The 17,082-nt window shown below is 44.1% G+C and overlaps 1 protein-coding gene across 3 annotated transcripts in view; it reads left to right on the forward strand.

The window, feature by feature from the left end:
• LOC129828648 (caskin-2-like) overlaps positions 1-17,082 on the forward strand; it is a 123,734-nt gene that overhangs the window by 2,477 nt on the left and 104,175 nt on the right. For 2 of the 3 annotated variants that reach the window (XM_055889743.1, XM_055889746.1), the window contains exon 2: positions 2,364-2,980. In XM_055889743.1, the coding sequence (XP_055745718.1) occupies positions 2,887-2,980 (94 nt within the window). In that variant the 5' untranslated portion in view covers positions 2,364-2,886. Of the gene's footprint in view, positions 1-1,946; positions 2,056-2,363; positions 2,981-17,082 lie in introns of all 3 variants that reach the window. The other variant, XM_055889745.1, reaches the window with a different exon arrangement.

Below are 17,082 nucleotides of genomic sequence, written 5' to 3' on the forward strand. Positions count from 1 at the left end.
TTCTGTCTGTCTGTGTTTATTTCTCCACTTTTTCTTTTCATCACTCTCTCATTTGTTTTTGCCCAGAAGATATCCTGTTTTAATTGGGGTTGGGTGGCTACATCTCTGCGTTCGTTGTCTGATGTGCCTCATCTCATTCACTTGCAGCTGCACACAAACCCCCCACCAAAATGTTTTTTATTTTTATATAAAGTACCAGTCAAAAGTTTGGACACCTCATTCAAGGGTTTTTCTTTATTTTTACTGTTTTCTACATTGTAGAATAATAGTGAAGACATCAAAACTATGAAATAACACATATGGAAACGTGGTAACCAAAAAAGTGTTAAACAAATCAAAATATATTTTACATTTTAGTTTCTTCAAATAGCCACCCTTTTCCTTGATGACAGCTTTGCACACTCATGCTATTCTCTCAACCAGCTTAATCTGGAATGCTTTTCCAACAGTCTTGAAGGAGTTCCCACGTATGCTGAGCACTTGTTGGCTGCTTTTCCTTCATTCTGCAGTCCAACTCATCCCAAACCATCTCAATTGGTTGAGGTCGGGGGATTGTGGAGGCCAGGTCATCTGATGCAGCACTCCATCACTCTCCTTCTTGGTCAGATAGCCCTTACATAGCCTGGTGGTGTGTTGGGTCATTGTCCTGTTGAAAAACAAATGATAATCCCACTAAGCACTAACCAAATGCGATGGCGTATCGCTGCAGAATGCTGTGGTAGCCATGCTGGTTAAGTGTGCCTTGAATTCTAAATAAATTAGTGTCACCAGCATAGCACCCCCACAACATCACACCTCCTCCATGCTTCATGGTGGGAACCACACATGCGGAGATCATATGTTCACCTACTCTGCGTCTCACAAAGACACGACGGTTGGAACCAAAAATGTCATATTTGGACTCATCAGACCAAAGGACAGCTTTCCACCGGTCTAATGTTCATTGCTCGTGTTTCTTGGCCTAAGCAAGTCTCCTCTTCTTATTGGTGTCCTTTAGTAGGGGTTTCTTTGCAGCAATTCGATCATGAAGGCCTGATTCACGCAGTCTCCAATGAACAGTTGATGTTGAGATGTCTGTTACTTGAACTCTGAAGCATTTATTTGGCCTGCAATTTGAGGCTGGTAACTCGAATGAACTTATCCTCTCTAGCAGAGGTAACTCTTGGTCTTCCCTTCCTGTGGCGGTCCTCATGAGAGCCAGTTTCATCATAGCGCTTGATGGTTTTTGCGACTACACTTGAAGAAACTTTCAAAATTCTTGAAATTTTCCGTATTGACTGACCTTCATCTCTTAAAGTAATGATGGACTGTTGTTTCTCTTTGCTTATTTGAGCTGTTCTTGCCATAATATGGACTTGGTCTTTTACCAAATAGGGCTATCTTCTGTATACCTCCCCTACCTTGTCACAACACTGATTGGCTCAAAGGCATTAAGAAGGAAAGAAATTCCACAAATTATTTAACAAGGCACACCTGTTAATTGAAATGCATTCCAGGTGACTACCTCATGAAGCTGGTTGAGAGAATGCCAAGAGTATGCAACGCTGCCAAGGCAAAGGGTGGCTACTTTGAAACAAATTAAAATATATTTTAGATTCTTAACACTTTTTGGGGGGGGGTTACTACATGATTCTATATGTGTTATTTCATAGTTTTGATGTCTTCACTAGTATTCTACAATGTAGAAAATAGTAAAAATAAAGAAAAACCCTGGAATGAGTAGGTGTGTCCAAATGTATGACTGGAACTATATATTTATTATTATAATTTAAAAAATGTTTTTTTTTACCTTTTTCTCCCGGATATTTTTTATCCCCTTAGTGCTGCTACATGGCTTTGTCCTCTGTGATGTAGCATTAAGGGAACGGGATTAAGATGCAGTCACTTCTGCCTTCTACGAAGCATTCCTAATGTCACCCTATTCCCTATGTTACGTACTACCTTAGGAGAATTGGCAATTGGAGTTCCAGACAGCTCCAAGGGAGGAAAAAAAACAGTTGAGGGGAAAGTGGAAGGAGTAAAAGGAGATGTATTCCGTCATGGAATGATCCTCAGGTAACCATGGTGGAAGGGCTTCCTGAGTGAAATAATGGTTTTAGAATGACACCATGCTTAATTAGGTTGTAGTAACAACCTGTAATAACACACTTAAACCAATAGAATATTTAGAGGGGATTTCGTCCTTGATAAAGTCATTTTTGTTTATCATTTACATTGCTGTATACTTGGAATGGAGTTGAGTACTAGCCTAGCAGTGCATTGGCTCCACACTGAGCTTTGCAAGTGGTTTCATTGAATGGTAGTAAATTCCCAGCTCGTGAAGGCATGTCTCTGTTTTCTAATGGCATGTTCTACTGTTCCAGGTTGGCGGACACAGAGGAGAACCCGAAACACACCCAGCCCTGAGGACAAGTAGACTACGCGACACACCCAGCCCTGAGGACAAGTAGACTACGCGACACACCCTGCCCTGAGGACAACTCCAGAAATACTGCATTTTAATTTAGACCAGGACAGACAACAACCAGAACCCCACACACAAACACACTCTGGAAACAAACCGACCAACAAAAAGGCAGAGGAACAACAACCAACTACCCCAATTTATCTCACCATCTCACCCAGCTGGTGCCTAGGCTCACCCAGTTAATAACAATGGTCTGGTCCGTTCCTATCTGATTGACACAGACTGACTGTCTGGCTGGTTTGGGTGTTTTGTGACGCTCCTCTATACGTTCATCATCATTGTGTCTGATTTTGAAGAGCTGAAGGACCCACCATGCATCTGACTGTGTGAAGTTGAGCGCTCGACTGCCAAGGACCACTTAGACTACTGACCTCGTAAGGGCCGTGTGTGCTCACTGGTTGCTTGTGTGGTGGTCGATCATGGGTAAGGAGCAGGACCTCCTGGTGGCAGTGAAGAGTGGAGACATCCTCCTGGCCCACAAACTCCTGGCCAAGGTCACATACAACAAAACCAGTGAGTACCTAGACACACACACACCTGCTTTCCCGTTCAATTCCTGATGCTGCCTGTGTTTGTTTTCAGAGCATGTGTATCTGTTGGCTTGATGTAATGCACAGCAGAGGATAGTATGGGAGAGTGAAACGGAGATTGCCCGTCCCTTATTCGAGTGGTACTATTCTCTGTATCAAGGAAAACTTTTTTTAACATGGCAGTATCAGGTTCAAACATCCACCACAACCAGTGATCCATTTAACGGTCAAACAATTTGAAGTTAAATGGAGTCAAACCCCACAACAACATGACTTAGTCTCCAAAAACAAGACGCTGGTACTTGGGCTGTGATTGTCACGGAATTTGGGATGACATTAATTGGCTGGCAACGTGACCGCGGTCACCGTAATAACCGTTCAGGGGGGGGACGACGTATCCTCTCCTCTGCTCTTGACTGCCATAGAAATGGAATGAATAGAATGGGCATCCCCATTCAAGTCAACAATGTCATAATGGGTGGACTGGAGGCCATTGCGAGTGTACCCATAGAAGCAAAGCAGGAGGTAAAAATGCTAAAATATGTGCTATGATTTGTTCACTCAACTCAACCGGCATTCCAAAAAGTTAATTCCATTGCAAGAGCCACATCACTTAACATCATTTGAATGAACATTCTACATTACCATAGAAATGATTGCATCACAATACAAGGCAGCCATTGCTAGTGTACGTATGAGGTTCCAATTTCATTCTGTTTCTATGTGTGCTGCTGCTGCATTGTGGGGGGTGTTGCCTAGGCAACTGAAGACTAGTTTGCTGTTTCAGCAAGTAGCAACAATGTTTCATCACGTTGTTAAGAGTCTATGTAACCGCAGCAACAGACTCAAACCGCACGAATGCCCGGCTGTTCGTTCCACACAATTGTATAATTTTTTGGTATTTTTTTTATTTTCATTACGGTGTTCATCCATAACCATTGGTTACACGGTTATATAGTAGTTGTTCTAGCCTTAGCTGGTACAGTACAATACATGTCTCGAATGCCACCCTATTCCCTATATATTGCACTACTTTTGACCAAAGTCCCCTGGTCAAAAGTAGTGTACTGTATAGTGAATAGGATGGCATTTGGGATGAACCCTCCGTGTGGGTTTGGAGCTTCAGTGTTACTTATTTGTATAGATTCCTGTCAAACAGATCGCAAGATTAGCCCAGCGTATCATTGTTGCTAATGACAGTGTTCTCCTTAAACCCTTCCCTCTCTCTGCGAAACTTCTTTGTTGCTGTTATCTGCCTGTGCTGTGCTTTCATCATGGCTGCTCTGCTCGGAGGCAGGCTCAGAGGAACAAGGGCTGCTCTGCTCGGTGGCAGGCTCAGAGGAACAAGGGCTGCTCTGCTCGGAGGCAGGCTCAGAGGAACAAGGGCTGCTCTGCTCGGTGGCAGGCTCAGAGGAACAAGGGCCTGGCAGAGACACATGGCATGGGGTTAGCGTTATCCCTACACATCATGACACGCTGCTAATGCCTTTCAACAGTCAAACACTTATGGGCTAAATGTTTCAAAGCTCTGGAAAATAAATTATAGGCCTAGTTGTTGCATTCATTTCTTCATTTGCTGTGCGATTTTATTTTGCTTCACCAACTTTCTGGATTTAACTCTACCCTGAATGTAAAAATAGGCTTCTTTCTGGTGCGTTGCAATGCTTGCTCTACGATCCCTTCCCAACGATGCAGAGTATTAAAATAAAAATAGTAACACAAGGAATAAAATACAGTGGAGCTTTTATACAGGAAGTACCAGATCAGTGTACAAGGTATTTGAGGTTGTACATGAAGGCAGGGTAAAGTGACTAGGCAGCAGGATAGATAATAAGGTATTTGAGGTAGATATGTACATGAAGGCAGGGTAAAGTGACTAGGCATCAGGATAGATAATAAGGTATTTGAGGTAGATATGTACATGAAGGCAGGGTAAAGTGACTAGGCATCAGGATAGATAAGGTATTTAAGGTAGATATGTACATGAAGGCAGGGTAAAGTGACTAGGCATCAGGATAGATAATAATCAAGAGTAAAATTAAAAACTCAGCAGCAGTAGCAATTGATCTGCCAGTGTGCGTATATGAATGTGTGTGGGTGTTTGTATGTACACTGAGTACTCCAAACATTAGGAACACCTTCCTAATATTGAGTTCCACCTTCTTTTTGGCCTCAGAACAGCCTCAATTCGTCGGGGCACGGGACTACAAGATGTCGAAAGCGGTCCACAGGGATGCTGGCCCATGTTGACTCCAATGCTTCCCACAGTTGTGTGAAGTTAGCTGGATGTCCTTTGGGTGGTGGACCGTTCTTGATACACACGGGAAACTGTTGAGGGTGAAAAAAAACAGCAGCGTTGCAGTTCTTGACAGAAACCGGTGAGCCTGGTGTAACTGATTGAAACGCTACTAGCGCGTACCCACTAACTAGCTAGCCATTTCACATCCGTTACACTGGCACCTACTACAATACCCTGTTCAATGGTACTTACCTTGTTTCACCCTCTGAATGGCACTCATAGGGCTGTTGTGGTGGCCATATTTCCGCCACACCAGCAGTCAGGAATCATGACCGTAGTAAAATTCCACGTGACCATTGAGTCCTCTTAAGCACTCTGGACATGCTTTGGTAGAACCCAACTTGTTAATAGCCATCAGGTCCTAATTACTTGGTACTCAGCTATTGTTCCTCTAACCACTCTGACATCAATGCAATTGATAATCACATCAAACACATATCATCAAAACAGTAGGCCTACAGTACCTCACTACAGTACTTTTAAAACTCACCTCACTGTGATGATCAGTGTGAAGAGAGAAGTTCAACAGCAGGTTGAAACTGGGTGTAAAACATGGTTGTTGATGTTGTTTCAAATCCCAACACAAGGAAATGGCCAGCACTCTCTAAGGTGATGATTCATTAGAAACACCCATATTAGAGCTTATGCATAGGCTTATGAGCACACGCACAGTTTTAATAAAAAAAATATATTCTGCTGTTATGCAATACATTGCCTACCGCATATTACGCATGGCAGAAAAACATAAAACCAAACAGATTTTAAGATGTCTTTGGTACATTATTGGTCTAGCCTATACTAAAAAAAAAAATGGAGTAATCTCCTTTTGAGTTGTGGACTGTATTATTAAGTATATTGGATGGACTGGTTATCGTATGTTACTCTCCAACATTTCTATCCATGAGTCTGGGAGAGAACATATAGCCCAAGGCGATGCTGTTGGTTCATTGATTGTGCAGGGTGGCGTACAATTAGCCTACAATTAGTAAATTTGTATTTGATTATGAATGGCCTCGTAATAGGGCATTTAAAAAATAAAAAATAAACATAATTAATTGGCTGACACATGACCTTTTTTAGCTACAGAATATCTCACCGCCGTGAGTTTACTTCTCCTTTATTCCTTTCTCCAGCACGCAGAGGGGCTGTCGAGTTTTGTGATATTAGTTTCGTTGCGACAACATGTTACTATCGATGTTCCCGAACACAGATTTGATTTGGTTTCACAAATTAAGCACTGAGCAGAGAGATCTGCCTCCTGTCGGGGCAGAGAGAGTATGCTCCTCAAACAGGAATATCACCTGTCGGGGCAGAGAGAGTATGCTCCTCAAACAGGAATATCACCTGTCGGGGCAGAGAGAGTATGCTCCTCAAACAGGAATATCACCTGTCGGGGCAGAGAGAGTATGCTCCTCAAACAGGAATATCACCTGTCGGGGCAGAGAGAGTATGCTCCTCAAACAGGAATATCACCTGTCGGGGCAGAGAGAGTATGCTCCTCAAACAGGAATATCACCTGTCGGGGCAGAGAGAGTATGCTCCTCAAACAGGAATATCACCTGTCGGGGCAGAGAGAGTATGCTCCTCAAACAGGAATATCACCTGTCGGGGCAGAGAGAGTATGCTCCTCAAACAGGAATATCACCTGTCGGGGCAGAGAGAGTATGCTCCTCAAACAGGAATATCACCTGTCGGGGCAGAGAGAGTATGCTCCTCAAACAGGAATATCACCTGTCGGGGCAGAGAGAGTATGCTCCTCAAACAGGAATATCACCTGTCGGGGCAGAGAGAGTATGCTCCTCAAACAGTGGTTGATTCTTGGAGTGAAGTAAGTGTTATTTATTTCTCTTCTGCTTCTATTAAACACATGCTCCTCTATAAAACCCAAGTAGCCTACAAAACGGACCAATGGGAAGGCGTGAGGCCTCCATTCTCTATTGGAGTGCATACAGATGACGTATTATGTCCCCTGCCACTGTTCTCATCTATTTCATAATGGGCCTTTCTAAATCTAAACAAATGGTATCTATTAGTAAAGACAAGATTTAATTGAGAGTAGTGTAAATATGATGACTTGATAAGAACATCTATTTGGCAACCGGAATGGGGAAAATTATCCTTTCTATTTTATTCATTTAAATTATATTCTTCTCACTACAAAATCTTATAAAATAAAATGGCACAGGACTCAAGCATATCTTGTTGGCTAAATGAACAAGCCTACAGCCTATGGAATGGAGCATAGCCAGATAACGTAGGCCAACTCATATTCTGTTCTTCTGAAATGCATCGTCTTCATATCATGTTTCTTTAGACCCGACTAAAATAATGGATTTATTGTGATTAGTGTGTATTAAATTGATTTGTTCGACTTGTTTAAATGTAGATGTTCCAACGGCGCACGTCAGCGGCTTGTATTTGTGGAGGCCTGGAGATGCTAACAGTGTTTGTTAATTAACTGTCAGTTACTGTGAGACCGGCAGTCTTTTGCATGACAATAACCGGCTGACAAAAGTGGATTTAAAAGATGACGTCAATAAGGGATCATAGCTTTCACCTTGATTCACCTAGTTATTCTATGTCATGGGAAGAGCAGGTGTTCCTAATGTTTTGTATAGTCTAGTGTGCGCGTAGTAGAGCCAGTGCAGATACTTCCGGTACCATTTAATTGACTATTTAGCAGTCTGGCTATTTAGCACTCTTATGGCTTGGGGGTAGAAGCTGTCTCGGAGCCTGTTGGTTCAAGAGCTGATGCACCGGTACCATTTGCCAGATGGTACTACAGTGAACAGACTGTGGCTTGGGTGGCTGAACCCTTTGGCAAAATCTCGGGCCTTCCTCTAACACTGCCTGATATAGAGGTCTTGGAAGGCAGGGATGCTTGATACTGGTGTTGGAGTCGTGCGTGGCTACACAGTTGTGGGTGAAAATTGATTACAGGAGGGGACTAAGCACACACCCCTGAGGGGCCCCCGTGTTGAGGGTCAGCGTGGCGGAGGTGGTGTTGCCTACCTTTACCACCTGGGGGCGGCCCCTCGAAGTCAGTATCCAGTTGCAGAGGGAGGGGCTCAGTCCCATGATCCTTAGCTTAGTGATGAGCTTGGAGGGCACTATGGTGTTTAAACGCTGGAGGTAGTCAATGAATAGCATTCTTACGTAGGTGTTCCTTTGTCCAGGTGGAAAAGGACAGTGTGGAGTGCAATAGAGATTGTGTCATTTGTTGGGGCGGTATGCTAATTGGAGTGGGTCTGGGATGATGGTGTTGTGAGCCATGACCCGACTTTCAAAGCATTTCATTGCTACAGATGTGAGTGCTACGTGGCGTTCTTGGGCAGAGGGACTATGGTCTGGGTCAGGGAGAAATTGAAAATGTCAGTTAAAAAAACTTTCCACCTGGTCAGCACATAGTCTGAGTAGGCGTCCTGTTAATCTGGCCTTGTCATTGTTAACCTGTCTACACTACGGGACAGAAATAACCTAATAGGGAGGTCAGAGACCTGGCAGTGTGGTGCCAGGACAACAATCTCTCCTTCAACGTCAGCAGTACAAAGTAGCTGATTGTGGACTACAGGAAACAGAGGCCCGAGCACTCCCCCATTCACATTGACGAGGCTGTAGTGGAGAGGGTCCAGAGCTTCAAGGTCCTCTGTGTCCGCATCACTAAAAGCCAATTTATACTTGATCAGAAAAATGTGGTTGGAGGCTTCGTATGGAGGGTGTGACGCAATTGCGTAGCCTGCGGAGGCATACAGATGCATCGCTGTGCACATCACAAATGTTGTGACAATGCGGAGGGCTCCGTATAGCTCCGCATTGACATGATTGGTTGGTAGGTGAGGGCGGGTGGGAGGTCCTGTATAAACAAACAACTCACTTCCTTGACCACTTTCTTCACAACAGCTCTGCTCTGCTCCAAGAAGCACAAAAAGTAGGTTTGCTCTGACAACACCTCTTCCCCTTCAGGAAGTTGAAAAGATTTGGGATGGTCAGACCCTTAAAAAGTTCTACAGCTGCACCATTGAGAGCATATTGACTGGCTGCATCACCGCTTGGTATGGCAACTGAGAGATCCTTGTGTGGTTTAGTTATAAGAGTAATAACCCCTTGCTTCAGATAGTTCTCCCTTCCTTATAGCCTCCTTAAAGGTTTCAAGGAAAAATTGTGCTATTTCTTCAGAGAAGGTTTTGTAAAATTCAGAGGTTAATCCATCACAACCTGGAGATTTGTTATTTTTTAACTGAGCAACCCCGTACTGGATGTCCATAATGGATAAATCTTGACAACATGACCGATTTTAAATTCTTCACTAACCGAATTAACATTCTCTATAGAATCAAGGAGATCCTTAGTCACTCAAATTGTTATCTAAGGAGAAAAGATTCTCATAAAACTTAGTGGTAAAGTCTGATAACAACTCTCTATCCTCAGTGGTAACCCCATTCATCTTAAGTTTCCGAAGTGTGTTGAGTTCCCCTCTCCTCTTTTCCAAATTAAAAAAGTATCTACTGTTCTTTTCACCTTTTTCAAGCCATTGTTTTCTGTATCTTATGAAGGCTCCTCTAGGCTTTTCCTCATACAATGTATCTAGTTGATTCTGTAAATCATTCAATTTAGCTTTCTCATTAAGATCAAGATGTTCAATCTCTGTGATATCCGCAATTGTCTTAGAGAGTTCAGCTACCTCACATCTCCTTCTTAAAGCAAGCCGTTTTCCATAAGTAATACAGGCTGAGCGGATTTTACATTTCAGCAGTTGCCTATATTTGCCATATTCTGCATTAGATGTAGCTAAACTCCAGTAAACAGAAATTAGATTCTTAATCACATTTTTTAAATCATCATGCATTAATAATGAGTTATTTTATTTCCAATAACCACCAGAGTATTTCTTACCATCATTACTGCACATTCTTACAGTCAACCATATGACTTTAAGATGCGTCAGGACTGCAGGCAGTATTTTTACCTCTACAGTGTTGGGCTCAAGACTAGAGGTTTTCACCCACAAATCAATTCTTGATTGTAGAGAACGATCTCTATTACTCCATGTGTACTGTTTCTCTCCAGGGGTTTTAACTCTCCATATGTCAATTAAGTCCAAGCTTTGGCAGAAATTCACCAACTTGTTCACACCAATGTTAGGCCTATGGGGCAATCTATCAGTCTCATTAGAATAAACCATATTAAAATCGCCACCAATGACAAAAATCATAAGACATTGTAAGCCCTACTTATCAGGAAAGTTCTAGTAAGATCTTTTGCTAAGGCACAGTTGTTAAGGCAACCACTGACCAATACCTATAAGCTACAACAGTATATAGGAATAACAATGTGTACACTGGAAGGATGTTTTCTAAGAAGACTTTTAAGAATTTCTTTAATTTCCTCTAGAAGGAAGTGATTTGGAGGACTAGAACAGTATCCATATACATTACACAACACACATCATCTGTCCATGTGGTTGATGACCGCTACTAGCCCAATGTCCATTGGAGTCCATTTGAGTAAACAAATTTGTCCCTTTGAAATTGCGTGCTAAAATTGCAACCCCAGCTGAATGATTAGTCCCGTGGGCCAAAAAAATGACATTGCCCCACTGATTTTCCCAATAATTATAGTCCTCATTGCATGAATGTGTTTCTTGAACGAATACACAATCTGCGTTGCAGTCCTTACAAAAACAAAAAAAAAACAACAGGTTTCGTATCCCCCTGGCATTGATTGACATAAACTTCCATATCTGCATAGGATTTTGTTTTCTATTCTACAATCTCAACTCTACCCTCTCTATAAAAAGTTGCTTCCTATATGTATTAACAGAAGTCTTAACTTGTAAACAGTAACACCATATTTCAAAACTAGAATGCTCAGTTTGCAGTGGGGAAGGAGCTACCTTGTAAACCTACCGACAGAACAAATCACCCGGTCCTATTTATTTTCCGTTGCGAAAAAGGCTCTGATTCCCCTGTAGTATCCACCCTTTCCTTGATTTCGGGCCTGTGGTACAAGAGGCCACCATTTTGCCTTTGCTGCCTTGTCTGCTGCAGTCAAGTCCTCAGCGAATCTAAATGTTCTCTCTTTCAGAAAGGCGCTTTCCTTTGCTTTCTTCCAAACTGCATCTCTCGCTGTGCGAAAAGCAAACTGGATGATGATCGAGCAGCTGATGATGGCATCTTGTGTCTTCCCAAAACGATGAGCGACATCCACAGCCATATCCATATATCCATCGGGGAAGTCCGGTGCCACACGGTTACAGATATCTCTTACTAAGCACTTCACATTCTCATCCTGGTCCTCGTGGACACCGTAAAGCCGTAGCCCCACCTTCTCCGGTGTGGCTCTGCTTCCGATAAGAGCTCCTGCATGTCTGCGATGGTCTTCTCCTGTGCAGTGCATTTCTCAGAAGTAGCAGTGTTTGCAAGTTTAAGCTCTTCGATACTCTTGTATGCGTGATTCAGAGAGGTCTCGAGGTCAACAATTTTTCATGTGTTTTCGTGTATCATTTTCTCCAGACCATCGGCTCTTTCGTTTATCTTTGCAGAGACGGCATCGATTATGTTGACCTGTAGCTTGCGCAAAGACAATTCTTTATGTATCTTTTTGGGTGCAGTACTATTGAATGGATTTAAAGAATCAACCGAATGTCCAGAATCCTCCAGGAGTCAGGTGGCGGTTTTTCTCCAATGTATGAGTGCTCCGCTAGCAACTGCCTTCTCCTCCCTTTGCTCTTTCACACATTTTTTACCTTCCATTTATTTATCAAAGTTTCAGATCAAATTAGCGGTCAACTAAGCGTTGTTCTCTATTGTGTTTACTATAAACCAAGTTCCGTTAACTTTTATCCCTCTCAAACTTACTTAAATGTAAGGTTACTCGGAGCAAGCTGAAATCTTGTCTGCACTCGCCGCCATCTTCAGCACCCCTTCACGTCCCCATTCAAGTCGATGATGACATAATGGGTGGACTGGCGGCTATTGCAAGTGTACCCATAGGAGCAAAGCAGGAAGTAAAAGCAGGAAGTGTACCCATCAATATGTGCTGTTATTTGTTTATTCAACTCAACTGACATTACAAAAAATACATTCCATTTTCATGAGCCACATTAGTTAACATCATTTGAATGAACATTCAAATCAAATGTATTTATGAAGTCCTTTTTACATCAGCAGTCAGTGCTTATACAGAAACCCAGCCTAAAACCCCAAACAGCAAGCAATTCATCACCATTGAAATTATTGCATCACAATGCCAGACAGCCATTGCGAGTGTACCCATTAGTGTACCAGTTCAATTGCCAGGGTGCTCCTGCATTGTGGGGGGTGTTTGCTAGGCAACCAAAGCATAGTTTGCTACAACACCCTGCTTGTTCAAGCAAGGAGAAACAAAGTTTCATCATGTTGTCAAGAGTCCCATGTTACCGCAGAAACGAACTCAACCGCACAGCTGTCCCGTCTTCAGTCAGCTGTATTTTCATCCATAACCGTCGGTTACACTGTAATAGGGTAATTGTGGCAGCCCTAGCAAGACGGTTGTGCTGAAGGTTGGAACTCTGAATACATAAGAAATGCGTAGTCCAGGTCAGCTGCAGAGAGAAGGTCAAGGTTGGTGAGGAAGTACAGTCTGGTTGATGGTGGATTGGAGTTCAAACCCATTACACAAGGGATGAGGGCCAGGTAAGAGAAAGGGTCCAGGTTGTAGGCTACCAAAGGGCCGTACACCAGGACTGTGTAGGGGATAGGGTGTCATTTGGGACTCAGACGTTGTCTGAACCCCTCAGTAAGAGCTGCTATTGACCCAGAGAAGGTCCAACAATGCAAGCACAAGAGATTTTTTTATTTTTATTTCACCTTTATTTAACCAGGTAGGCTAGTTGAGAACAAGTTCTCATTTGCAACTGCGACCTGGCCAAGATAAAGCATAGCAGTGTGAACAGACAGCAACACAGAGTTACACATGGAGTAAACAATAAACAAGTCAATAACATGGTAGAAAAAAAAAGAGAATCTATATACAATGTGTGCAAAAGGCATGAGGTAGGCAATAAATCGAGTAATTACAATTTAGCAGATTAACAATGGAGTGATAAATCATCAGATGATCATGTGCAAGAAGAGATACTGGTGTGCAAAAGAGCAGAAAAGTAAATAAATAAAAGCAGTATGGGGGGTGAGGTAGGTAAATTGGGTGGGTAGTTTACAGATGGACTATGTACAGCTGCAGCGATCGGTTAGCTGCTCGGATAGCAGATTTTTAAAGTTGTTGAGGGAGATAAAAGTCTCCAACTTCAGAGATTTTTGCAATTCCTTCCAGTCGCAGGCAGCAGAGAACTGGAAGGAAAGGCGTCCAAATGAGGTTTTGGCTTTAGGGATGATCAGTGAGATACACCTGCTGGAGCGCGTGCTACGGGTGGGTGTAGCCATCGTGACCAGTGAACTGAGATAAGGCGGCACTTTACCTAGCATAGCCTTGTAGATGACCTGGAGCCAGTGGGTCTGACGACGAACATGTAGCGAGGGCCAGCCGACTAGGGCATACAGGTCGCAGTGGTGGGTCGTAATAAGGTGCTTTAGTAACAAAACGGATGGCACTGTGATAAACTGCATCCAGTTTGCTGAGTAGAGTATTGGAAGCTATTTTGTAGATGACATCGCCGAAGTCGAGGATCGGTAGGATAGTCAGTTTTACTAGGGTAAGTTTGGCGGCGTGAGTGAAGGAGGCTTTGTTGCGGAATAGAAAGCCGACTCTAGATTTGATTTTGGATTGGAGATGTTTGATATGAGTCTGGAAGGAGAGTTTGCAGTCTAGCCAGACACCTAGGTACTTATAGATGTCCACATATTCTAGGTCGGAACCGTCCAGGGTGGTGATGCTAGTCGGGCGTGCGGGTGCAGGCAGCGAACGGTTGAAAAGCATGCATTTGGTTTTACTAGCGTTTAAGAGCAGTTGGAGGCCACGGAAGGAGTGTTGTATGGCATTGAAGCTCGTTTGGAGGTTAGATAGCACAGTGTCCAAGGAAGGGCCGGAAGTATACAGAATGGTGTCGTCTGCATAGAGGTGGATCAGGGAATCGCCCGCAGCAAGAGCAACATCATTGATGTATACAGAGAAAAGAGTCGGCCCGAGAATTGAACCCTGTGGTACCCCCATAGAGACTGCCAGAGGACCGGACAACATGACCTCCGATTTGACACACTGAACTCTGTATGCAAAGTAGTTGGTGAACCAGGCAAGGCAGTCATTAGAAAAACCGAGGCTACTGAGTCTGCCGATAAGAATATGGTGATTGACAGAGTCGAAAGCCTTGGCCAGGTCGATGAAGACGGCTGCACAGTAATGTCTTTTATCGATGGCGGTTATGACATCGTTTAGTACCTTGAGCGTGGCTGATGTGCACCCGTGACCGGCTCGGAAACCGGATTGCACAGCGGAAAAGGTACGGTGGGATTCGAGATGGTTAGTGATCTGTTTGTTGACTTGGCTTTCGAAAACCTTAGATAGGCAGGGCAGGATGGATATAGGTCTGTAACAGTTTGGGTCCAGGGTGTCTCCCCCTTTGAAGAGGGGGATGACCGCGGCAGCTTTCCAATCCTTGGGGATCTCAGATGATACGAAGGAGAGGTTGAACAGGCTGGTAATAGGGGGTGCGACAATGGCGGCGGACAGTTTCAGAAATAGGGGGTCCAGATTGTCAAGCCCAGCTGATTTGTATGGGTCCAGGTTTTCCAGCTCTTTCAGAACATCTGCTATCTGGATATGGGTAAAGGAGAAGCTGGGGAGGCTTGGGCGAGTAGCAGCGGGGGGGGGGGGCGGGGCTGTTGGCCAAGGTTGGAGTCGCCAGGAGGAAGGCATGGCCAGCCATTGAGAAATGTTTGTTGAAGTTTTCGGTTATCACGGACTTATCAGTGGTGACCGTGTTATCTAGCCTCAGTGCAGTGGGCAGCTGGGAGGAGGTGCTCTTGTTTTCCATGGACTTTACAGTATCCCAGAACTTTTTGGAGTTAGAGCTACAGGATGCAAATTTCTGCTTGAAAAAGCTGGCCTTTGCTTTCCTGACTGACTGCGTGTATTGGTTCCTGACTTCCCTGAACAGTTGCATATCGCGGGGGCTCTTCGATGCTATTGCAGTTCGCCACAGGATGTTTTTGTGCTGGTCGAGGGCAGTCAGGTCTGGAGTGAACCAAGGGCTATATCTGTTCTTGGTTCTGCATTTTTTGAACGGAGCATGCTTGTCTAATATGGTGAGGAAGTAACTTTTAAAGTATGACCAGGCATCCTCAACTGACGGGGGTCAATGAGGTCAATATCCTTCCAGGGTACCCGGGCCAGGTTGATTAGAAAGGCCTGCTCGCAGAAGTGTTTTAGGGAGCGTTTGACAGTGATGAGGGGTGGTCGTTTGACCGTGGACCCGTGGCGGATACAGGCAATGAGGCAGTGATCGCTGAGATCTTGATTGAAGACAGCAGAGGTGTATTTGGAGGGCAAGTTGGTCAGGATAATGTCTATTAGGGTGCCCATGTTTACGGATTTAGGGTTGTACCTGGTGGGTTCCTTGATGATTTGAGTGAGATTGAGGGCATCAAGCTTAGATTGTAGGACTGCCGGGGTGTTAAGCATATCCCAGTTTAGGTCACCTAACAGAACAAACTCTGAAGCTAGATGGGGAGCGATCAATTCACAGATGGTGTCCAGGGCACAGCTGGGAGCTGAGGGGGGTCGGTAGCAGGCGGCAACAGTGAGAGACTTATTTCTGGAGAGATTAATTTTTAAAATTAGAAGTTCGAACTGTTTGGGCATAGACCTGGAAAGTATGACAGAACTTTGCAGGCTATCTCTGCAGTAGATTGCAACTCCTCCCCCTTTGGCAGTTCTATCTTGACGGAAAGTGTTATAGTTGGGTATGGAAATCTCAGAATTTTTGGTGGCCTTCCTAAGCCAGGATTCGGAAACGGCAAGGACATCAGGGTTGGCAGAGTGTGCTAAAGCGGTGAGTAAGGCAAACTTAGGGAGGAGGCTTCTGATGTTGACATGCATAAGGCCAAGGCTTTTTCGATCACAGAAGTCAACAAATGAGGGTGACTGGGGACATGCAGGGCCTGGGTTTACCTCCACATCACCCGAGGAACAGAGGAGGAGTAGTAGGATGAGGGTGCGGCTAAAGGCTAAAGGCTATCAAAACTGGTCGCCTAGAGCGTTGGGGACAAGGAATAAAAGGAGCAGATTTATGGGCGTGGTAGAATAGATTCTGGGCATAATGTGCAGACCAGGGTATGGTGGGGCACGGGTACAGCGGAGGCAAGCCCAGGCACTGGGTGATGATAAGAGAGGTTGTATCTCTGGACATGCTGGTCTCAATGGGTGAGGTCACCGCATGTGTGGGGGGTGGGACAAAGGAGGTATCAGAGGTACGGAGAGTGGAACTACGGGGTCCATTGCAAACCAAAACAATGATAACTAGCCTGAACAACAGTATGCAAGGCATATTGATATTTGAGAGAGACATACAATAAGGCATAAAGTGATTGCAGGTCTTGATTGGGAGAGCTAGCTAAAACAACAGGTGAGATAACAGCAGCTAGTCAGCTAACACAGCAACAGCAGGTAAAAATGGCGACGACTAGGCAGAGAGGGTCGGATTAACTACACACAGATCCTGAGTTAAAGCACAGAGCTGACAGATAAAACACAAATAAACGGAATGGAGTACCGTGAATTAATGGACAGTCAAGCAAGCATCAGCTATGTAGCCGAGTGATCATAGTGTCCAGGGGGCAGCCGTAGATGGAGCA

The sequence above is a fragment of the Salvelinus fontinalis genome, chromosome 30, assembly GCF_029448725.1.
Source record: "Salvelinus fontinalis isolate EN_2023a chromosome 30, ASM2944872v1, whole genome shotgun sequence".
NCBI classification, from domain to species: domain Eukaryota; kingdom Metazoa; phylum Chordata; class Actinopteri; order Salmoniformes; family Salmonidae; genus Salvelinus; species Salvelinus fontinalis.